General features: G+C 48.4%; 1 protein-coding gene across 1 annotated transcript in view; it reads right to left on the bottom strand.

Moving 5' to 3' along the window:
- Positions 1–25,568, bottom strand: part of ZMYM2 (zinc finger MYM-type containing 2) — a 236,553-nt gene that overhangs the window by 5,095 nt on the left and 205,890 nt on the right. The window contains exons 21-22 of the mRNA XM_082248171.1: positions 19,753–20,004; positions 19,555–19,675 (exon numbers count right to left, since the gene is read on the bottom strand). Of these exons, the coding sequence (XP_082104297.1) occupies positions 19,555–19,675; positions 19,753–20,004 (373 nt within the window). The remainder of the gene's footprint in view (positions 1–19,554; positions 19,676–19,752; positions 20,005–25,568) is intronic.

Here is a 25,568-nt window from a genome sequence, read left to right as displayed (position 1 = left end):
CTTCTTGTCAAATGGAGTGCTGTACTGTCAGTACCCTCTTCCCTACATCATACTCTGCAGATTTGTATGTGCTGAGTGAAGAGTGATGCAATAAAAATCCCACGACTTGAATCTCAATGGGTATGTACTGGCATTTTTTTCTATTTTTGGAAATGGGAGGGTAGGGTTAGAAACTCTGCCAGGTATATATTTCTGTGTGTGTCCTTGATAGTCAGATTCCGCTCAGGGGCTATAACCCCTCCCACTTGCTCAGTTTTAGTAAGCAGGCCATAGAGTAAACAAAACAGATTTTACGGCAAGCATAAAAAAATGGATTTTTGTCTTACCGTAAAAATTGGATTTTTGTAAGAACTTACTGTAAAATCCGAGTCCTTTGACAGACGCAGCTCTCAATGCTTCTTTACTATTGGGTTATGCGCCATCTACAGGAGTAGACTAGGAGTAGACTAGTGAAAACTTTTCACTCGACACGCCTATAGGGGCTGTCCCTCATGACATAACCCCAGACACACTGTACTCTCAAATCAGTTTTGTAGCAAGCAGTGAAATAAGACCAAGCCAACCACATTTTAGAGGGGTGGGAGCTGCGTCTGTCAAAGGACGGTACGTTTTTTTTACGGTAAGTTCTTACAAAAATCCAATTTTCTTTATCGTCCTTTGACAGACGCAGCTCTCAATGCTTCTTCACTAATTGGGACATCCCAAAGCAGTGTAGGCATGAGGGGAGGGAAAATGCAACCAAATTAACGTATATCCAAGGCTAGAAAACGTAGCCAACTGGGCGACAAAAAAAGATCAATCCAAAGCAACAGCTTACCCCCCATACAAAACATTCACCCCCATAAAGAGAAAACCAAGTCTCTTTGTCAAACAGCAGCCTGCAATTCCTTGCGGCCAAAGGAAGCATCCGAGGATGCCAACAAATCAACCTTGTAGAATTTGGTAAAAGTGTGCACAGACGACCAAGTCGCCGCTTTACACACCTCAGCAACAGAAGCATGATGGCGAAAAGCCCAAGAGGCACTCAGCGCTCTAGTAGAATGCGCCCTCACAGGGATCCATTTTGATATGGTCCCAACCAAACCCTTACGAGATCCCTCAGGCAGGACAAACAAGGAATCCGATGTCCGAAAAGACCCCGTGGCTGACAGGTAAACCCTGATCGCCCGAACCACATCCAGCGAATGCAAAGCAAATTCCTTGGTATGCTTGGGCTTAGCACAGAGCGAAGGCAAAACAATATCTTCATTGAGGTGGAAAAGCAGACACCACCTTAGGGAGAAAAGACTGATCAGGTCGTAGAACAACCTTATCCCTATGAACGACCAAATAAGGTGAACGGCAGGACAGAGCCGCCCACTCAGACACTCTGCGAGCAGAAGTGATAGCCACCAAACAGGCAACCTTCTGAGACAACAAAGGCAGAGATATCTCCCTAATATTTTCAAAGGGGGGCCGTTGAAGAACGGACAACACCAAATTCAGATCCCACGGCGGCAAAGGGGATCTCCTTGGCGGAGTCAGATGACGCACCCCTTGAATAAAGGTGCGAATCAAGGAATTAGACGCCAGGGGACTTTAGAAGTAAATGGCTAAGGCCGACACCTGACCTTTAATTGTACCTAAAGCCAAGCATTGCTCAACTCCGTTCAGCAAGAAGGCTAAGACCCTCCCCACCGAAAACGAGCGAGGACACTTTTGTGACTCACACAAGGCAATATACATCTTCCAAGTACGAACATAAATCTTCCTGGAAGTAGCCTTCCTAGCTCTCAACAAGGAGGAATCACAGAATTAGAGAGGCCTCTGTCTCTCAACACCCGGCCTTCAACAGCCATGCCGATAAAGCCAGCGACCGTAAAGCAGGATGGAAGATCTGCCCAATAGACAGCAAATCCTCTCTCAGAGGCAGCTGCCAGGGAGGCTCGATGACCATCTTCACCAGGTCAGCGTACCAAGACCAGCGAGGCCAGTCTGGGGCCACCAGAATCACCGGCACCTGTTCCACTGCCGACCTGCGGAGGAACCTTGACAAGAGCTGTATCGGAGGAAAGGCATAAATCAGCCGATATCGGTTCCAAGACACCACCAACGCTTCTGTGGCGTCGGCCAGAGGGTCTCAAGCCCTGGTCACAAACCACCGAGACGCGAACAGATCCACCTCCAGAGTTCCCCATCGGGCCCATAGGAGACAAAAAAACAGCTGGATGCAGGGACCATTCCCCCTAATCCAGGACCTGACGACTCAGGTAATCCGCCTGCCATTTCTCCACACCTGGAATGTGAACAGCGGAGAGAGCCGGAACATGTGCCTTGGCCCAAATCAGGATCTCGGCCACTTCCCTGGCAGCCCGGACACTCTTGGTGCCCCCCTGATGATTGATGTAGGCCACAGCCGTGGCATTGTCGGATTCCATGCAGCCGAGGCGTCCAATGGAGCAGGCAGAATTTGATAGCCCTCAGCTCCAGGATATTTATCAGTAAGGATGATTCCTCCGGCGACCACATTTCCTGGACACAAGAGTGGCCAGCACTCCACCCCAGCCCGCGGTGACCACCATCCACAACAGCGGCAGAAAGGACCTGCCCTGGCTCAGAGCGGGCGACAGAAACCATCAAGAGATCTCCGACCTCGTGTGATAGCTTAGACATACCATTCTGTCCAAGGACTGCGGGTCCTTGTCCCACTTGAAGAGAAGCTCTGTGTTATAGAGGCCTTGTGAGAAATTGAGCAGATGGAACCACCTCGAACGTCGACACCATCAGCCCCAAGGACCTCATACATGTCCGCAGGGAGGAGCGATCGTTGCCCAACAGCAACCTGATCGCGCCCTGCAAGGTCTGAAATTTTTCCTCTGGGAGAAAGACCCCTCTGAGGAATAGCTGCTCTGTAATGTAAGCTCCAGCATGAAAACGTCTGACAGGAAGTGACATAACACCACTAGAGGCCACACACTGCCTGTGTAGCCTCAGGCTAGAATAAAATAGTGCCAATAGTAAAGTATAGGAAGCTTAGGGAAAATGGCCGCTGCCCTTACACAGAGAGCCTATGCCCACACTTAAAATGGTGGCCGCCAGCGCTGCCATGTGGTCAGGACCCAGGCATGAGGCCACCGTGGGAATCAACCTAAAGGGACCCCCCAGGACAAGATACATTAAACCCCCCCGGCGTCAGACGCCGAATTATAGCGACCCCCCAGCGGGAGCAGGGAGGGCAGGGCCTGTCCTGATAGGCCTGGGGGATCTTTCAGAGAAACACAGCCCTGTAATCTCCCCCCACATCCCCCCCCCCTTAGAGGTCAGTTTCAGGGAGACGGGGGGGTGTTGCATCACTCACCATACCATGGACCAGGTGGGCTCCGATCTGGCACAGCTCGCCTCCCACCAGTGGGGGTGCTTCCAGCCAAAGAGGGGTACGCTGCGACTCAGGGCGCTCCAGGTCGATGCGTCCCGGCGAGGCATCTGCTCGCAGGCTCGTCCCCAACCTGCTCACGCTTGTTGGCCAGGCTGGGAGACCGTAAGGATCTATATTATCCAGTGCGAAACCTCAGCCTGGCTGTCGCTTGTAGTTCACCAGGAGGATCCCCCTGACACTAGATAGCGATAGTGAGTAAAGATAAACAAACATTTTTAAAAAGAAAAACTGAGACCGGAGTCCCAGCGGGAAGCCTAGGTCCAGCAAGAAAACTGATTTGAGAGAGCACAGTGTGTCTGGGGTTATGTCGCCCTATAGGCGTGTCGAGTGAAAGGTTTTCACTGCCTAGTCTACTCTTGTAGATGTTGCATAACCCAAAAGAAGCATTGAGAGCTGCGTCTTTCAAAGGACGATAGAGAAATCCTATTCTCAGATGTTCATTGAAGGACACAGCTCCATATCTTCTGGACTATTGGTTTTATGTTGCCCCCTACAGGAGTAGGACGACACTGGGCGGAAAAAAAGTTTTGACTATGCCTATAGGGCAGTCCCAGGGGGTATACTCCCACTTCCGGCTATAAATCTTCAGTTTTGTAACAAGCAGTGTCAGAAAAACATATAACCCAACTCAATAGAGGGGCAGGTGCTGTGTCCATCAATGAACATCAGAGAACTGTGTGCGAACTTTGAAAGAGTTTGGGTGGAAACTGAATTTCCAAAAATCTGCTTTGGTCCAATCCAAACTTGACTACCTGGGCCTGACCCTGAACTCGACCTCAGCCTGGGTGTTTCTACCAAAGGGAAACTTCAGAAGTTGCAGGATGCGATTCGGCTCCTGTTGTCCAACTGGCAGTCATCTCTCAGGACCTGCATGTAAGGGCTGGGCCTGATGGGCTTCACATTCGAGGCGGTTCTGTTTGCTCAGTTCCATACCAGATCTCTGCAAAATGAGATTCTTGCCAAATGGAAAAAGAATCCTCAGTCTCTAGACAATCTGATCCTGTTGAGCCGGGGTACGAGGGGGGGCTTAATCTAGTGGCTCCACTCTCCGGTGCTTCGACAGGGAAAATCCTTTCTCCCCCTGTACTGAACGGTGGTCACCACGGATGCCAGCCTGTCCGGGTGGGGAGGTGTCTTGGGCATGGATTATGCTCAGGGGGTTTGGACCCTGAAGGAGTCCAGCCTACCAATCAAAATTCTGGAAATCGGGCGATTAGGCTTTGCCTGACCCAATGAACCGATCATCTGTAGGGGAGCCCAGTAAGGATTCAGTCGGATAAGGCTGTGGCATATGTCAAGCATCAAGGGGGCCACAAAAGTGCCCTGGCAGCCTGTGAAGTAGCGGCATTCCAAGGTGGGCAAAACGCTTTTTTCCAGCCATCTCTGCTGTGCATATTCCAGGGGTGGAAAATTGGCAAGTAGACTACCTCAGTCGGTAGACTTTGGATCAGGGAGAATGGTCTCTCCACCCGGAGGTGTTTCATCAACTGTTTCTGGTGGGGGACTCCCAATGTGGACCTGTTGGCCTCTCGTCCCAACAGGAAGGTGTAGAGGTTTGTAGCAAGGTCTCGGGATCCTCTGGCTGGTGGCACAGATTGGCCTCGCAGGTCTTGGTAGGCAGACCTGGTACGGCTGGTCGCTGATGTTCCTTGGAGACTCAGAGAAGATCTTTTAGCTCAAGGGCCGATCTTCCATCCTGTTTTACAGTCGCTGGCTTTATCGGCTTGGCTATTGAAAGCCACAAGCTGAAGGATATTCCTACACTGTTAAAAGCTAGAAAATCTACTTCCAGGAAGATTTGTCATAAGAGTCTAGAAGGCGTACATTGCATGGTGCGAGTCTCGGGGAGGGGGGTGCCCACAAGGCGAAAATCCCAGGAAGCACTAGACGCCCGAGTAGAACGTGCCGAAACAGGGAAAGGCAGGGCATGACCCCTAATTGAATAAACCTGCACCACCGTCTGTCCGATCCATCCTGAAATAGACGTAGCAGACGCAGGCAGTCCCGTTCACAGGCCATCCTTAAGTACAGAGAGCAAGCCTGACTCACGAAAAGATTCAGTAGTCGCCAAGTACACTTGGAGTGCCCATACTCTAAACAGAGTAAGCAATGCACATTCCTTAGGATGTGCGGGCTCAGGACACAAGATGGGAATACAATGTCCCCATGCAAGTGAACACCAGAAACCACCTTCAGAGGGAAGGATGGATCCAGAGGAAGTACCACTTGGCCCCATGATCAACACATAGGGAGAACGACAGGACAATGTAGCCAGTGCAGACACCTAAAATCACCCTAGAAGTCGCTTCCCACGCTTCCAGCAGGGTGGGAATCACTGCAGAAATCAAACCCCCGTCCTTCAGCACCTGGCATTCAACAGCCAAGTCGGCAAAGTCAGCGACAGCAAAGTCAGACACCTGAAAAGGAAACAGCTGAAGAGCTGGAACAAGGCGCACTGCTCAACGAAGAATTGAAGGCCGCAAGGACACCCTTGGTGCCCCCTTGGTGAATGACCTAAGCCACGGTCGTGGCGTAGTCGATTGAACATGCATTGGGCAGCTGCAGGTGCCCGATCCAGTGAACCAGGCAAAGCCGGATCGCTCTCAGCCCCTGGACATTGATCGGTAACCTGGATCCTCCAGGGACCATACTCCCGAAGCAGAGAACCTGCCGAGGACTCCTTCCCACCCAGACAGGCTTGCATTCCCGGTGATAAGTGTTCAGGAAAAAGGGGAGGGAGGATTCCAGCTCAAGACTCCCTGGTCAGCCAGCTCAGCAGGATCCAAATGTCCAGATTCTAGTCCCATTCGAGAAGGATCACCTTCTGGGGGGTCCCCGAGAGGGATTGAGCGAAAGGGACCTTCTCGAAAGACGGCACCATCAATCCCAGAACTTGCATACAGGTCCAAAGGGACGACCATGTGCGGGACATGAACCGCAGTCTGAAGTTCCAAGAGTCTTTTCCCATGAGGGAGAAAACACCCTGACTGAGGGCTAGTCCAAAGTCAGGCCCAGATAGTCCAGTCTCATGGAAGGGACCATGGATGACTTTTGAACGTTCAGAACCCACCTGAACTCCTCCAGAGTTCTCGTGGTGACTTCAAAATCCGTTTGTCAGCACCGTAGGAGACTCCACACGGAGAAGCAGATCGGCCAGGAACCGCGGACCGATACACTCTGCTGCCGCAACAGCGCCAGGACCGGAGCCACACCTTTGTGAAGACCCTAGTGGCATAAGTGAGACCCAAGGGCAACGCCACAAACCAATAGAGATCGTTCCTCGCGGCAAAAAAAAAAAAAAAGTGGAGAACCCGTAGATGTCCCGAACATAACAGGATGTGAAGGTAGGCATTTTGATGTCTATGGAGGCCAGGAATCCCCCTGATGCAGGGAAGCCACCGCCGTGCAAACCGATAACAACTTGAATTTTTGATTTGCATGCAACCATCAAAGGACCAGTTGGTCCAGCTTGTTGAACCAGAGCCTGAACTGCCCCACAGAGCGCCAGTAAGCGATCTGGGGACAGCCGTACATTGGAAGGGAAAAAGCCTTACCAGAAATAAACTGATCAGGACTTGATCTTGCAAATGGACCGCATGACCTCCTGAACCCAGCAGCCTGCGATTCGGGCCAGCCACAGATCCTCGACCGGCAAGGATATCATGTTCTCCAGGCCAGGGTAGTTTGGAACCACACGCGGAAGTCTGGAAGGACTTCGCCACATCGATCGTCCCCGAGGGATGAAGAAACTGTTTGCGAGCCGAAAGTGAAGAACCAAGACTGCGACAAAGGCCCTTACCCTTGTTAGCCTGTGGAAGAAAAACACTCTTCCCCCGTGAGACCCTTATAAAATGTCATCTAGAGTAGCGCCAAACAGGCGATCCCCCTGAACAGGGAGATCCATTAAGACCGTCACTACGGTCAAGTAGACGCTGGATAGCCACGGCCAAAAATGACAAGGTGACCCATACAAAGGAAGCCTCGACCAGCGTGGCATCAAAAATTGCAGCCCCTGAGACAGCTGGTCCAACAGCTCCCCCAGGCCAAGAGGGACATGCCCCTCACCAAGTAACTGCGGTTGAACTCCGCCCATCAGGCAGAGTCTGCGTGGCAAGGGAAAACAAAAACTGTCCCCAGTGCAGACTACAGATCGCAGGCCGCAGCCTGCGCCATCCTATCCCCCCAAGTCCTTACAGGAGGTGGATTCCTGCACTGGAACAACGGTAGTCTCATTCAGCTAGGGACCGTACGTCCACCAAAGGCGGAACAGTCCTCTGTACCAGAGACTCCCCAAAAGGGCAACGTCTATTGGCCGCTTAGACACCCCCCAGGGGAACGTCTCAGGACGGTCCCCTCCTACATGAGCAGTAGACATATGCCGGTTTTCGGTAATTCGATATATCGCGGTATTGCATACCCACGGTATTGTTATTGTGGCATTATTAAAATACAGAGTTTCTCTGCTCCTCAGTCTGACTTGTGAATTGATACATTTGGATGACTCATTCACTCACTCAGCAGTTCACTCACTCAATAGAAAACAGCTCTGGTAATATGATCCTAGAGTGAGAGACCTAGCTCCTCCCTGTAACCAATCAGACAGCTCCCACTCAGCACACACCCACATGCTTCCTTCCCGGGCTCAGAGAGATACAGTGAGAGACACAGTGCCTTCTACAAGCGTCTGCAAGCACTTACACTGTCACTAGATAGATAGATGGAGAGATAGATATACAGATAGATGGAGAGATAGATATACAGATAGATGGAGAGATAGATATACAGATAGATGGAGAGATAGATATACAGATAGATGGAGAGATAGATATACAGATAGATGGAGAGATAGATATACAGTTAGATATACAGATAGATGGAGAGATAGATATACAGATAGATGGAGAGATAGATATACAGATAGATGGAGAGATAGATATACAGATAGATGGAGAGATAGATATACAGATAGATGGAGAGATAGATATACAGATTGATGGAGAGATAGATATACAGATTGATGGAGAGATAGATATACAGATAGATGGAGAGATAGATATACAGATAGATGGAGAGATAGATATACAGATAGAGATACAGATGGAGAGATAGATAGAAATACATACACGGACATAGCAGTATATATATATATATATATATATATATATATATATATATATATATATATATATATATATATATATAGATGCACAGGCATAGCAGCCCACATTACATTAGTATATAGCCATCAAGCAGTGTCTGGCCTAACCTGGTGATGACTGGTCCTGGCGCTCCGATCCGATGGCCTGGTCATTAAAGGGGCAAATCCTTGCGGCCCAGAAGTGGTTAAACCTGCAGGAGGACCGGTGTTTTTATTTGTAAATTACTTTACTATTGCTTTAGGCCTGATTCACATGTATGCGGGTTAGCGGTTCACATGTATGTGGGTTGGCGGCCCATATTTGCACAGGGATAGGGATAGCAGCCCATTGATTTGAATGGGGTTGGGCTGCTATGCCTGCATTTTCAGCTGAAAAAAGCCGCATGCAGAATTTTAAAAAATGCATAGGCCGTGAACCCCATCCTGCTTTTGCACCATGCGACTTACTTGCAGTTCCTGCACACGCAGACTGTGTTTTTAAATGCTGGGCCCATGTATTTAAAAATGCAGAAAGCTTGCCAGAGCAGGAACTGCAGGTAAGTCGCATGGTGCAGAAGTAGGATGGATTTAAAGGCCACTACATTTTTTTTTTAAAATGCTGCATGCACCTTTTTTCTGCGTAAAATGAGGGCATAGCAGCCCATTCAAATCAATGGGCTGCTATGCCTGTGCAAATGTGGGTCGCCAACCCGCATACATGTGAACCGCCAACCCGCATACATGTGAACTAGGCCTAAAGCATGTGAAAAGTAATTTACAAATAAAAACACTGGTCCTCCTGCAGGTTTAACCACTTCTGGGCCGCAAGGATTTAGCCCCTAATGACCAGGCCATCGGATCGGAGCCGAGCGCCAGGACCAGTCATCACCAGGCAGGCCAGACACTGCTTGATGGCTTATTTTAGGCCTGGTTCACAGAGTCTGTACTGACTGACTATATAATTATGTGCAAAAGTGAACCAAAGTCCCTAAATACAACAATGAAATTGAAGTGAGGTAGAAATTTAATAATTTAAGTTTAATAATTGAATACCGTGATAATACCGTATACCGTGACAAAACCCTAATCAATTAAACGCAGCATGGAAATCTGATATCGTCACATGCCTAATGAGCAGCCAGCAAAAAGAGCACCAGCTGTGACCCCCAAATCGCAGGGTGTCACACATCGAAACAGCCAGTGCATCCACCAGCGCTTGCCACAGCAGGGGAGGTAGAAATGTCATCATCATCCGAGGAGACAGGGTGCGAGGTAACAGACCCGGCAGGGAGGCCCCACGTCTGCGGCGGCTGAGCCAGACTCAGACTCCGAGACATCAGATGAGGCAGGGGTAGGCAGAGAAACGTCTCAGCGCACCTACCACCTGCACCCGGGCTCAAATGCTTCCCGAACTGCCGAAAAGGCATTGACAGACAGTGGAGATCCGGAAGGCCCTGAGGCCTCCGTGAGGGGGTCAGGTGGGAACAATTAGCCTGCAGGGTCCATACCGAACCTGAGGAACACGCCAGCAACTTCTTAAAAAAAAAAAGACAACAATTAAATTTTTTTTAAGCGGCCCCACAGCGCTACAGGGCCCCCCGGAGGTCAGGCGCGCGCTAACAGACCCCCACAGAGAGGGAGAGACCACCCTCATGACACACTGTCCTCCAGGCACTCCCACCGGCCTCTACAGAAAAAAATCTACTGCAAAATGGCCTGAAAACAGGTGTACCAAGATGGCAGCTCCCATAGAAGCAGACAGAGGCAACAAAATGGTGGCCCCGCGAATCACGGTAATCGGGGCCCACAGAGGGACCCCCCAAACGCCCATCCACAGCAGAAAACCCCACCAAGGTCCCCCCCCCCTGCAGGATCGGTCGAGCGCCGTGGACAGCGCACTCCCCCGGACCCCCATGCGGCCTACACAATAGGCCCCCGCCTCAGCTAGGCCCAAACAGTCCCCCACATGGGAGGGGGGGTCACAACAGGACAGAGGGAACCCAGGAGTGTGAAGGTCCAACCATCCCAGAGAGAGGGCCCGCGCCCACCCCAAAATCCGCCAGGGAAGGGGGGGGGGGGGGGGGGACGTTAACTCGCCATACCTGGAACACAGGCGGGCGCCATCTCATGACAGGACCCCTGAGACATCAGCCTAGACCCCGTCGTGTGCGTCCTTGTGAGATGTTTAACCCCAGGGCCAGTCCCCGTCCAGTGGGACCATGTCGCGGCCGACCCAGCGCAGAGCTAAGGCCTGCACGCGCTCGATGGCCAGACTGGGGTGACCACCAGATATAGGGGTCCAGTCTGTCGCCCAGCCCGGCATAAGTGCTAGATCTCACAGGAAAAACGATCAGAAAAAAAAAAGACTAGCTAAAAAAAAAAAAATCTACATAAAAAAATTACTTCTATGCCAGAACCAAAGATCCCAGCAAGGAACTAACTAGCTCCTTACTACTAGCAAGAAAATGCATAAACTCAATAAATGTAATGCAATGACGTGGTGCAACACTAGTGCTAAAAAAATATGCATAAAAAAAAACGAAACAATGTCCCAATCCAAACACAGTCCGAATCAGCAAGTAACCAGTGAGAATCATGCTTTGTGCCGTCTTCCGAGTATTACTTAGTGACAATCCATAAACTCAGTGCAGTAAGTGAAGGTGCGCTCCCGATCACAAATTCACTCACCGTCTGACGCAATTTCCGGCTGACGGCAGAACCAACGGCTTCACTTCCGGTAACCTGGTGGAACGCAATACAGGGAAGTGCACACCCATAGTGGCCACAGGAATACTAGACACCCCTGACACTACTAGCGATATTTGCATCATTCTAACTGTAAGTGCAATTTTGGCTTTTTTAAATAAACTTCTTTTAACGGTATCACACTATGGAGATCGTTTGTGTTTTGCCATCTATGTACTAATGTCCACTGGGGAGACCCACATCAATTCCATCCATCGCTGGGGGGATTAGGATTAAAGTATCCACCAGGCCAACCAGTGCCCAAGTACACCGGACCCTAAGCCCGAATGACCCACATGCAATACTGCTAAGGGGTCCACCAGAGTTCGGTGAGTGAATTTGTGATCGGGAGCGCACCTTCACTGCACTGAGTTTATGGATTGTCACTAAGTAATACTAGGAAGACGGCACAGAGCACGATTCACACTGTTTTTTCACTGGTTACTTGCTGATTCGGACTGTGTTTGGATTGGGACATTGTTTAGTTTATTTTATGCATATTTTTTTACCACTAGTGTTGCACCATATCATTGCATCACATTTATTGAGTTTATGCATTTTCTTGGTAAGAGCATTTTTTTCATATAATTTCACAGGTACATTCACCTTTATTTATACAAGATTGTTATCACCCCTTTATTGCGCCGTGTTTAAATTTTGTTTCTAATGCTCACATGGTGATGAGCAGCTGCAACTAAGGGTTTTTTGTTTGGGCTCCGTAGCGCAGGAAAAAAACAACTTTTACAGGTCCTTACTCCTGGACTAAGCAGATTAAAACTGGCATCCTATGCAGGAAGAGAGAGGGTGTACCCTCCGGGACTGCCCATAGGTGTAGCCACAACTTTTTCCTAGTGTCCTACTCCTGTAGGGGGAAGTATTACCCTACTGATATGAAATCAGAGAGAACTGCGTGTGTCAATGAACGATAGAGAAAAACTGAAGAACTATATGAGGAAGAACTATATGGGACTACCCTCTAGGCGTAGTCAAACATTTTTCCTCCTAGTGTTCTACTCCTATAGGGGGCAGCATAAACCCAAGGGTCCAGAAGATATGGAGCTGTGTCCGTCAATGAACAAAAGAAAAATCCTAATTTTATCTATGGTCTATTAGGGGCCCAGCTTTATGATAACTAAGCAACTTTGGGCTGTCCAAAAGCAGTTCAGAGGAGCAGGCACACCAAAACACACACACACACACACACACACACACACACAGGTGAAAAAACCCATGAAGACAAAAAAAAAAAGAAAAGCAGCAAAATGGAAAACAGTGGTGTCTAACAGCTGGTTGCAGGACCTTTCAACCAAGACTAGCATCCACGGAGAGGACAGTGATTGAGAGGCAAACCTTGAGAGCCCTCACCAAATCTGGGCAAGAGAGAGAGATCATCTTGGGATGTCTTACCTTATAGGATAGAAATGTCAAGGAAATGTCACAAATGTTTTCAAAGGCGGTCTTTTACACAGACAATATAATATTTTAATCCCATGGTTGGAGTGGAGGCCCAAAAGAGGAAGAAACATGTGTAGCCTCTTCCTTTTGCATAATATAAAGCAGTGCAAGATTATAAAGAGAATGTTGGAAAAGGACATCCAAATATCTGACTTTTGATGATTCTGAAGCCCCGTAAACATGGGCCGAATGCCAGGCAACAATCGGCCGGTTCAATAAAAACCAGCCGACATTCGGCCCGTGTGTATGGCAGCCAGCTTCTGGCAGGCATGCATGCAGGAAAACCAGCAGCCATCCGGCTCCCGATTAGCGCTCTCAGCCAATGGCGCCCCCATTTCAAAGCACAACTGCTCAGCGAGTGAGATGGCTGTACTAATGTCGGTTAATACAGCGGCTCAGACCCAAGCTGCTAGATAGTGTGTACCAGGCTTAAGGGCTAAAATGTTATTCTACCCCTAACTTGAGGAAAGGAAAGATAGGGCCCACCAAAAGTGATCACATCATTGAAAATTTAGATTGTTGTATTTGCCATAAAATCCATTTCTCAGAGTTCGACAGACACAGTGCTCCATAAATCATAACTACTGAGTTATATTGCCTCCTCCAGAAGTAAGACTAGGCAGAACAAAAAACACCTGGCTATGCCCATGGGCCGTTATCAGCTTGGTATATAACCCCCCTCTCTGCTCTAGGTAATCAGTTTAGTAGGAAGCACTATTAAAAGTATCAGAACTCCATAGAGGGGTGGGTGCTGTGTCCGTCGATTAACTCAGAGAAATAGATTTTACGGTAAGTACAAAAATCCCATTTTCTCTTTTGTTCAATGACGGAAACCCCTCTCCATAAATAACTACTGGGAATTCCAAAAGCATTGCCAAAAGGAAAATGAGGGGTGGAGAAAATAACCCAAGGCTAAACATAAGTGCCCTTAACCAGGACACAGGGGCCTTAACCGAGTCACTGGAGCCCCGTTAGAAAAAAAAAAAAGAGAAAAAAGATTGAAGAAAAACACCCCTCAAGAGGGGACAGCCCCCTTTAAACACCAGCCTGCAAAACTTTGGCATCTGCGGATGCTTCCTTTGGCCGCAAAGTATCTACCTTATAGAATTTTGTGAAGTTAAGCACCGACAACCAAGTGGTTGCCTTGAAAACTTGCGATATTGATACCGGATGACAATAGGCCCAAGAAGCATTCAGCACTCGAGTAGAATGTGCCGTGACAGGGAAAGGTGGAACCTGACCTTTAATGTATTAGGCCTGAGTCACTGTGTGTCTAAGCAATCTGGAGATGGAAGCCGGAGAACCGGCCAGCCCTTTCCTTGGTCCATCTGTAACCACAAAAAGCGAATCTGACCTCCAAAAAGTACTCAGTAGCTGCCAGATACACCCGAATCGCAAGAAACACTTCCAAGGTATGCAAAGCAAATTCCTTGGGATGAGCCGGCTTGGGACACAAGGAATGCAACACAACATCCTCATTTAAATGGAAGTCAGACACAACTTTGGGCAGGAATGATGGACAGGGACAAAGAACCACCAAATAGGGACTGCGACAGGATAATGCCGCAAATTCAGATACCCTGCAGGCCTAGGTAATAGCCACAAAGAATGTCACTTTCTGGGATAACGTAGACAAGGGAATCTCTCGAATGTTCTCAAATGGAGGTTTCTGGAGAACTGAAAGCCCTAAAAGTAAAATTCCATGGCAGCAAAAGAGACTGTACAGGTGGAGCCACATGTCGAACCCCCCGAATGAAGGTACGAACTAAAGAGTGCGTGGCTAGGGGTCGCTGAAAGAAGATTGCCAAGGCAGACACCTGGCCCTTGATGGTGCTCGAAAGGTTAAGATCAGAGCCACAGAAAAGGATCGAGGATAAGAGCCAATCGACTTGCTTTCTACGTACGATGATATATCTTGCTGAAAGAGGACTTCCTTGTCTTCATTATAGTAGGGATCACTGATCCAGACAAACCTCTATCAGTACCTGGCTTTCAATAGCTAAGCCATTAAAACCAGCGACTGTAAAGCAGGATGGTAGATAGCCCTTGAGACAAATGGTCTTCTCTGAGAGGAAGCACCCAAGGGACGTTCAAAGCCACCAGAATGATTGGAAGATCCTCCCTCTTGATTCCTCGCAGGAACTGCGGAAGAAGCCTTAGCCGAGGATGATACTGGCCTTCCTGTGGCCCTTGGACGCCTGCTGCATCTGTCAGAGGACCCTGTGACTTCGTCACGAACTTTGGCATCCTCCTGTGGAGCCAAACCTGCTAAAGAAGCTGCATGTAAGACTGTGCAAACCACCAGACTCAGAACCTGTATGCAAATCGGGAGAGAGAACTATCTGTGTGACAGCAGCCGGTGAATCGCAGCCTGTCGTTCCTGGCATTTGTCCAGAGGAAGGGACTACCCTAAAATCAGACCTAGGTAAATCAATTCCCTGGAAAGGGATAGGGGGAGACCTTAGGTAATTCGGACATCGCCTGAACCTTTTGCAAGCATTAACCCTCCTCTTATGTTATAATTCCGTTACTATCCATGATGTTAGGGTCAGTTTTGACCCGTGTTTTAAATCAGCCATAAAATACCCTCTGAATAATTATTTATCATCAAATTTGTTTCTTACCTCTTGGTTACCTTGTTAGGCTTCTTTATCCTTGAAAAGATTGGTTTTAATATTTTTGGTGTGACCCCTAGACCTTTCTTTTGATAGCATACCTCTCATTGTCAAATTTAAAAAATAGTAAAATAAGGTCAGCAACTCTGAAATGAATTTGTCCTATGTTTCTTCACTTTATTTAGAGAAGCAGACAAGCAGGAAAAGAGATAGGCCCCTCCCTAACTACAGCTCACAGGGTTGAGAGGGGATTGGCTGTCAGTGTTACTAAGCAGAGAGTGTTTATGATTTCAGTTTTGGAACTTATTAGTGTCCTAAAATCCTATATTATAACTGGGTCAGAATTGACCCTAACACCATGAACGTCTTAATTTTCACCACAGTATTTTATAATTTAGTGAAAAGGATTATTTTTCTATTACATTGTTTAAATAGAGGTTCCTGACAAAGTAAAAAAATCTTGATGCAATAAACAAATTTATGTGATACTTATAGACATTCAAATCCTGAAAACGGGTCAGTTTTGACCCTAACACAAGAGGAGGGTTAAATCCGTACAAGGAGACTCAGGACCTAAAAAACCTGAAATGAACAAACTTTGCCCCCCTTTCTGGGTACCCCCAAAAGAATAATATCGCGGATCTCCTTGACACTCACAAAAAGTCCACAGGGCCGGAAACCAGCAAAGATGTCCCCCCCACCCCAATAACGGGTGAGGGCAGATCTTCATGCTGAAAGGGGTTTTGTCTGCTGGTCCGGAGAAGCTAGCTCTAGGCTTACTAGACCAAGGTTGCTTGGAACCTACCGAGGAAGATTTAAAATATCCATTTCCCTTATTCTCGGTCCCAGAAGCACAAAATAATTTTCTATGGCCTGAGGGCCACCGTCTGCGACAAGGCTCCTTCCCTTTTCTTGACTGTGGCAGGGAGTTACTCCCCCCCACGATACCTTAATGATGTCCTCCAGGGAAGCCCCAAATAGGCAATCGCCTTGAAAGGGCAGATAAATGAGAGTGTTTTCTCAGAGGCTTGGACTATGGGCCAATTCTTAAGCCACAGCACACTCCCAATACCACCGCTGAAACAAAGTTTGGACAGCAAAAGTAGCTGTATTCAAAGCATCAATACATAAAAACTGCAGCTCATAGACCAACTGGTCCGCTAAATCAACAGCAGGAACCTGCTCACTTCCCAGGCCCTGGCACAAAAGCTTGGCCCATTCAGTTAGGGTCTGAGACACCAGGGCTGAGGCAAAAACTGGCCGCAATGCCGATCCAGCCATAATAAACATGCTGCGTGCCACAGCCTCCACTTTCCTGTCAGCTGGGTCCTTAAAGGACAGGAATTCCTATACTCGGATCATGGTTGCTTTATTAAACTTGGAAACAGGAGGGTCCACCCTGGTGGACTAGTCCACTTTTTTAAAAGTGACTCCTCAAAAGGGTAAAGTACAGCAAAACATTTGGGAACGACAAAGGGTAATTTTAGTTGTTTCCATGCCTTACAGGAAAGCACATAAGGAAATACATTTGGAGTGCAAGGTGACTTATGCGTAACAAGCAACACAGCCATGTCCGTGGCTACATAAGCCGCATCCTCCATTTTCAAAGTCTCACGCACTGCAGTGATAAGTGCGTCTACCAGCGCTTTCATTCGCTGCTGCAACCATGGAGGAATCATCCTCACTATCAGATGGATCTTGGGGGTGTGATATTTGGCCCCCCTGGACGGGCCGCGTCCACGGCAGCTTAAGGCTCAGAATCAGATGAGCCTGAGCAGGGGGAAGGCGGGCACGCTTCCTCCTGGGCCTTTACTCACATGCCACTTCCAAGCCTGGTGGTATGCGACCCTGCGAGATGTTTAACTCACGGGCCAGCCTCTGTCCGTGAGGCTATGTCACGGCCGGCCTAGCGCATAGCTACGGCCTGCACACACTTGCTGGCTGAGCTGGGGGGACCACTGGATCTGGATTATCCAGCCGTCGCTCAGCCCGGTAGTTGATTGTAGATCTTCAGAGAGAAAAAAAAAAAAATATGTATGAAGGAGAAAAAAAAAAAAACGAATTGCTAGGACCAGAGAACCCAGCCAGGAGCCTAGGTACTTACTCCTGTCAAAAACAGATACCTGTTCCCCCCTGAAAGGTGCAAAACGTGTCACCAGAGGGGGGGGGGGGGGGGGGAGAAAGCCGATCAGCAGAAGTTCCACATTTGGGAGGAACTTTGCTTTAAGGTGGTGAGAGGGAGTTGTATGGTCAAGAACGACTAACCCTACTTAAACCTGATTAGAATTTCTAAAAACAGCATAAAAACTGCATGATGAGCTGTGTTTAATCTACTTTATGAACTTCCTGGCTTGCTGTCTCTGTCTTGCTCAAATTCCTGCTGCAGCTCTTGCTCCTACATACTAACAGCATAAGCGTATGTGTATGGATTGAATAGATGGTGTAATCAGTTGGGGAAGAACAATACTAATAACAGGTACTACAGTTGCCTTTAGATCAGTTTGATCAACCAAATATATACTACCAGGCTTACTAAGTGCACTGACCGCTGCTCCTAAGTGGACTTTGTAATATCTAAGAGAAAAAAGGAAATAGTGCCACAATCCTACGTGCGCTGTTCGTATTTTGAGGGACTTCCCTATTGATCACTCTTAAGGATTACTGATACAATGATGATTTAGAGAAAGATTCTCTTTACAGTAAATCACAGAATGACAGAGTAAATACAGCTCTCCGGTTTGGTGTTTGAGTGGTCCAGATAATACTTGGTCATTTTTAAAATGGTGGCGGCCTTTGGAATTTGTAAAAATAATTTACTGTACTTAATTTAATTTTTATACTAATAAAATAATTACTAGCTATAATGCAGATGTCAAATTAGTTAACCCGTGTGTGTATGATCTTTCTATCAGACATAGCAGGTTGAGGTGATTCTGTATTTTGGTTATGGGAACAAACATCCTAACGGGTGAGTTTAGATTTTGCTGGGATATGACCAAACATTTAATGTTTTTTTTTTTATATGTCTTGAAACAGCTTCTGATGGAGATCATGCTTCTCGCTAGATGTCTGCCCGCCAGTTTTCAACCTCATGAATGTGCACCATGAAGATGATTAGAACATGAATTTCTGCCCAGGCCAGGAAAGATTCCACCTGGTGGGTGTGGATCTTTATACAGAGGCATATTTATCTGCAAGGGGCTGCTCAGTTAGTAACAGGTTACCTATTACACTCTTTATATGGGTGTCACATGTAACATGTTACTAATGGTGGACTTATTCTTTAATGAGGTTGTTGCCTTTTTACACTGTGCCTCCCTGACCAGCCAGAGTAGGGATCTGAACAGATCAAAAGGGATACTTGAGGCATAACATGGCTAGCATCTAGTCAGCCAAAGAAGAAGTAGACCATTTAGTGACAAAATCCTCTGCAAAAGGATAACGTGCCATGAACCGTTTATTGGCATAGAATGGTTTGTCTTGGCGTTTTCAATTTTTGTAGGTAAACACTGAATAGGGGATGATGTAGAAACACATTTTAAGAACATTTAGGTCTATGAGAACCAAGTCCAGACTCCAGACACTAAGGTAGGAGTGCAACCACTTTTGACAATATTGTATACGAAGTCTCAAGTAGAATGAAATGAAGAACCCCCAACACCATTTAGTTTGCTACATTCACTCACAAATGAGTCTCCAGGGACCAGTGAAAACTGCTACAGCTATTACCCCAATAACGCTGCAAGGAGTCTAAATCACAGAACCTTTGCAGATAGAACACTAGTATAGCTAATGAACTGGGAAAAACATCACATATTGGCTAACTGGAGAGACTTTTAGAATTTCCAATATCCGGTCATTCTTTTTTTGCCATCGCTGCCCCATTTGGTATATTTCCTCTCACTTCCTGTCTCACAGCCACAAAAAGTAGGAGGAAATCCCTCTAAAGTGAGGGAATTCTACTTTTATCAGAACTACTGTCGCCAATGGAAACTTCCCCCTCTGTTCCTATTCTGGTGACAGCTGAAAATCTGGGATGGTTTTTCATGCTGATCCTTTAGAATAGTCATCAAAAAGAGTTTTGTCTTTAGGTATATTTTATTCATCATCAAGTTGTCTGTCAATAGAAAACTTACCCCTTCCCTACTCAATATTTTAAAAAAGATTCACCTTTACTTTTACATTACCTTTTAGAAAGATAGTATTCAAACATTTTCACAGGACAACGAGATGGGTCAGCTGTGTTTTCAATCTGTTCAAACACTGGTTCCTCATCCTCATGTTTCCTTTTTCCAGAGCTAACTTTATCTTAAAAAGAAAAATTGATTTTAATGCAATCTGTATTGCAAAGCACTCACATACAGTAATTTTTATATTCCACTCACCTTCACTATCGCTTTCACATAATGAAGACACTTGGTATTGGAGGCAAGCTTTTCTTTCTGGCGTTAAGGGATTTCCTTTCCACTGCTTTAAGATTGTACCAAAAGAAAGTCTTAAGTGCTGATCTATGGTCCTCAGATTAAAATACTTAGTATTAAAGTAGAAAAGGGTGAATAGGAGAGTCATTGCGGAATGGATTCCAAGCTGGTTTGTTTGCCACAAATAGTCTTCTTCAACTCTGGAGAACATTGAACCTTAAAAAGGCAAAAAACACACATGAACACTACACATAAGAAATGGTTACACCTGACATATAAAAGTTGACTTTATAGTTTAAAAAAAACAAAAAAACTTTCCTTTAAAATAACGGAATTTTTTTAAAATCTTACCGTAAAATTCCTTTTTCTGAGTCCTCTGACAGTCGCCGCCCACTCATAGTCTTCACCAATGGGAATTGACCTCTTATCCACAGGAGCAAGCTAGGCATAAGACTTGTTAAAAACAAAGCAATTTACATAGACACACCTACAGGGGGCTGTCCCTCTAGTCCAATACCCCCGGCTAGCCTCATTCCCAATTCAGTTTGGTAGCAAGCAGTAGATAGTCCATGAATCCCAAAGGAGGGGCGGGGGCGGCGACTGTCCGAGGACTCAGAGAAAGGAATTTTACGGTAAGATTTTACAAAAATTCAGTTTTCTCTTACGTCCTCGGACAGTCGCCGCCCACTCATACAGTCTTCACCAATGGGATGTCCCAAAGCAGTGTAGACTGGTGGGAAGTGCAACCATCACAAAGGCAACGCAGCACCCAGGTCAGAGAAGGAACCTCATCTGAAAAGAAAGGTAAACCCTCTGGGCAACAGAAAAGCTCAACAAGGGGGGAAAGCAACAAACAAGGGGGAAACAACCCCAACAGCCAGGGACCGGCAAAGCCAGGGCCCCCTCAAGGCACTGCCGAACACAGAACTTTGCGGCCAAAGGAGGCATCTGCTGATGCCAAAACATCAAGTGTGTAAAATTTGGAAAAGGTGTGCATGGACGACCAAGTCGCAGCCTTGCACACCCGGGCCACCGAAGCCTGATGTCGGAAGCCCAGGACGCACTCACCGCTCTGGTAGAGTGCGCCTTGACAGGGAAGGGCGGGAACCCGTTCCTTAATCGAATAGGCCTGTACAATCGTCTGTCTGATCCATATTGAAATGGTTGCCGCAGACTCAGCCATACCCTTCCGAGGTACCGCAGGAAGGACAAAAAGAGAATCCAACTTTCTTAAGGATTCAGTGGATGACAGGTAGACCCTGATCGCCCGGACTACATCCAAGGAATGCAAAGCAAACTCCTTAGGATGCTTAGGATTCGCACACAGTGAAGGTAAGACAATATCCTCGTTAAGGTGAAAATCAGAGACCACCTTAGGAAGGAAGGATTGGTTAGGTCGCAAAACCACCTTATCCCTATGAACAACCAGGTAAGGGGAGCGGCAAGACAGGGCCGCCAACTCCGACACCCTGCGAGCAGATGTGATCGCCACCAGAAAGGCAACCTTTCTCGACAGCAGAGGCAGAGAAATTTCCCTGATGTGCTCAAAGGGAGGACGTTGCAAAACAGACAGAACCAAGTCCAAGTCCCAAGGAGGTAAAGGCGCTCTCCGAGGAGGAGCCAAATAACGCACTCCTTGAATGAAGGTGCGTATCAAAGAATTAGACTCCAAGGGGCGCTGACAAAGGATTGCCAGTGCAGATAACTGGCCCTTAATCGTGGTCAATGCAAGACGCTGGTCCACACCAGATTGTAAGAAGGCCAACACCCTCTCCACCGAAAAGGAGAGAGGACGGATGCCCCTGGATTCACACCAGGCAAAATAAGCCTTACAGGTACGGTAATAAATCTTACCGGACGAGGCCTTCCTAGCCTTGAGCAGGGTAGGAATGACTGCAGACGAGAGACCCCGATCTCTAAAGACCTGGCTCTCAACAGCCACGCCGTTAAGGCCAGCGACTGTAAAGCAGGATGTAAGATCGGCCCCTGAGACAGCAGATCGTCCCGTAATGGGAGTCGCCATGGAGGCTCGACGACCAGTTGTATGATGTCCGCGTACCAAGACCGGCACGGCCAGTCTGGGGTCACCAGAATCACCAACTTCAGTTCCGAGACCAACCTGCGAAGGAACCTGGACAACAACTGAATCGGAGGGAAGGCATAAATCAGGCGATACGATTCCAAGGCACCACCAGCGTATCCAAGGCATCTGCCAGAGGGTCACGCGTTCTTGCCACAAACCTTCCCACCTTGTTGTTTAGCCGAGATGCGAACAGATCCACATCCGGGGTTCACCATCTCGCACACAGCATCCGGAACCCCTCCGGGTGTTGGGACCATTCTCCCTGGTCCAGGGTCTGGCGGCTCAGATAGTCGGCCTGCCAAATCTCCACACCTGGAATGTGAACTGCCGAAATCGCCGGGACGTGTGTCTCGGCCCAAGACAGAATTTTGGTCACTTCCTGGGCCGCCCGGGCACTCCTGGTGCCCCCTTGGTGATTGATGTAAGCCACTGCCGTGGCGTTGTCCGTCTGCACCCGCACAGGGCGGCCCCGAAGATGATCCGACCAACAGAGCAAGCACAGTCTGATCGCTCGCAATTCAAATATGTTTATCGGCAGGGAGGATTCCTCCTCCGACCAAGTGCCCTGGGCAGACAGAATGCCCAGAACGCCACCCCAGCCTGACAAGCTGGCATCCGTCGTGATTACCGTCCACAACAACGAGCGGAAGGATTTCCCCTCCGTCAGAGCCGGGGACTGGAGCCACCAGAGAAGATCCACTCTGGCGTGGCGGCTCATAGATATCCTCGTTTACAAGGATTGAGGAAGTCTGTGCCATCTGGCCAGGATCTCCGCTTGAAGAGATCGTGTGTGGAACTGTGCAAATGGTATTGCCTCGAAGGCCGATACCATCAACTCCAGGGACCGCATGCAGGTCCTGAGCGATGAGGATTCGTTGTCCCTGAGGGACCTGACCTCATTCTGCAGAGTCCAGATCTTGTCCTGCAGCAGAAAGACCTTTGCTTGGGCAGAGTCCAGGACCATTCCCAGGTAAGGGGGACGAACAGAAGGGGACAAGGTCGACTTCTGAACGCTGATGGTCCACCCGAACTCCTGGAGTGTCTGAGCGGTATTCGACAGATCGCGTAACAGACTCTGGCTGGCACTCGATCTTAACAGGAGATCGTCTAGATATTCCAAGATCGCAATCCCCTGTGCCCGCAACAGGGCCAGAACAGGCGCCAGCACTTTGGTAAAGACCTTTGGAGCCGAAGCGAGACCGAAAGGTAACGTCACAAACTGATAATGTTCCTCCGCTATTGCGAATCGGAGGTACCTCTGATGACCCTCGAATATGGGGATGGGTAAACACGCATCCTTGAGGGTGATGGAAGCCAGGAAAGCTCCCAGGCATAAAGAAGGCCACCACCGAGCGGAGGGATTCCATGCGGAACTTGTGAACCTGCACAAAGCGGTTCAGAGCCTTCAAGGCCAGAATTGGACGCACCTTGCCCTCCTTACTGGGCACAGTGAAAGTAATTTGATCTTGTACCCTGATCGAATGAATTCCTGAACCCACCTGTCCGAAATGCGGAGCAGCCAAGGTTCGAGAAAACCGTGCAGACGTCCCCCCACCCCTGGAACGGGTGAGGGCGTCCCTTCAGATTGAGGCGGATGGACCCGCCGAGCAAGTGTGGGTGGATTTTGACTTGCCCGCCCAGGGCTATCTTCTGGCCACCCTGGCCCTTAAAGGGTTACCCCTTGTCCTGTGCCTTGAAGGCACGAAAGGACCCCTGATTCGGTTTAAAAGGGCCCCGCTTACTGCGGAAAAACCTGCCCTTGGGGTTCTGGGGCAGCAGAGTACTCTTGCCCCCAGTGACTCCTTTAACCAATTCATCCAGGGATACCCCAAAAAGAAGATTCCCGGCATAGGGGATGTCAGACACCGTCTCCCGTGAAGACTGGTCAGCCGAGCAGCTCTTCAGCCATACCAAACGACGGATTATCACTGCGACAGCAGACAGCTGTGCAGCTAGAGGAGCCTCATCCAAGGCCGCATCACACAGGTACAAAACCGCCTGCCGAATCTGCTCCACCATCTTCACAGTAGTCGGAGGGGCGAAATCCGCCTCCAGGGTGCGTTTGATCACCTGGGCCAAATCAGCCACAGCCTGAGACATCATAACAGAGGCGAAAATAGGTTTCATCAAAGAACCCGCCACCATATAAGCGTGGTGAGTAAGAGATTCCACCCGCCTATCCGTAGGAACCCTAAACACCGTAGAGTCCTCCGAGGGCATGAGAGTGGCCTTGTTTACCTGGACAGCGTGTGATCCACCTTAGGGGCCACAGTCCAGCGCGAATCCGTAGGAGACACGAAAGGATAACGGGACTGAAACCGTTTAGGTACCACAAAAGGGAATTTTTAAAATACGCCATTGTTCGTTCACCGATTCGTGAAACTCAGCGGGGGAAGGAAATACCTGTGCCGCTGTATGGGTTCTACGGGTCCCCAAGGAGGACCGCTTACCCGGCGAGTTGGGCTCATCTTCTAAATGCAGTGTCTCTTTAACCGAGGAAATATGCGCAGACATAGCAGCGCGTTCTTTGGCCGTCTAACGGGGGGAATCATTCCGACTCTCATCCTCCGCCTCCCTATTCGAATGGAAGGACTGAGACCCCTCAGGGGGTATACTGTCCAAGGCAACCATATCAGACTCCGAATCAGAGGATAGTGAAAGCCTAGGCCTTTTGCTAACAGCCCGTTCTGACATCAATAAATCAACCGTGGACACTAAAGCCGCAAGAGCAGCAGTAAGGGTAGAAGATTCAGGCATACCTGAATCACCCACCAAAGGCTGGGGGGAATTTGCTGTCCTGGGACTCCATGAAAATAAACAAAAGTTTGTATGGCGCTGGCCCTTTAAGACGCGACGGCGGCGATACCCACCGCAATGCACCGCAACCAGGACCATAACTGAAGCACCCACAGATATTAAAAAAATAGCCCATAGCAAGAGAATATCCCACAAAACAGCAAGAAAGACCCCCCAGGAGTGTTACCCCGCTGCTGAACGATTCCTCTGTAGGCAGGAAAGGAAGTGATGTCAGACTGCTAGAGGCCAAGCAAAGCACAGGCTAAGTAAAATGGATGCCCATTGATTTCAATGGGAGGCTCCGGGAAAATGGCCGCCCACACGTGTAAACACAGAACCGTGCCACACACAAGATGGCACCCGAACGGCGCTAACACTGCAGAGGAAAATGGCTGCTGAAGAGCCCAGAGTGAGGCCAGACAGCCGCCCACACCCAAAATAGCGGACCCGCGGTTTTTTACTCGAATGGCTCGATGGCAGGCTGGGATTCCATAAGATCCTCTGTCCTGGGAATACAGGACGACCAGTGCGATTCCCAATTCCGCAACGCTGTAGTCTTCCGAAGATTCGACTAACTAAGCGCAGGAACAAATAAAAATCTAATAGTGCAAAGAAAAAACACTAGAATAAAATAAAGTAATAAAAACAGAAGAGGCTGAGACCGTAGCCCCAGCACAGGGAAAGCCTATCTTATTCCTACTAGGCAGAAGACAAACTGAATTGGGAATGAGGCTAGCCGGGGGTATTGGACTAGAGGGACAGCCCCCTGTAGGTGTGTCTATGTAAATTGCTTTGTTTTTAACAAGTCTTATGCCTAGCTTGCTCCTGTGGATAAGGAGGTCAATACCCATTGGTGAAGACTGTATGAGTGGGCGGCGACTGTCAGAGGACGTAAGAGAAA

This window comes from Pelophylax lessonae (genome assembly GCF_965119305.1).
Source record: "Pelophylax lessonae genome assembly, chromosome: 2".
Taxonomy (NCBI): domain Eukaryota; kingdom Metazoa; phylum Chordata; class Amphibia; order Anura; family Ranidae; genus Pelophylax; species Pelophylax lessonae.
The sequence above is the reverse complement of the archived record's forward strand: the minus strand, read 5'-3'. Positions and strand labels throughout refer to the sequence as shown.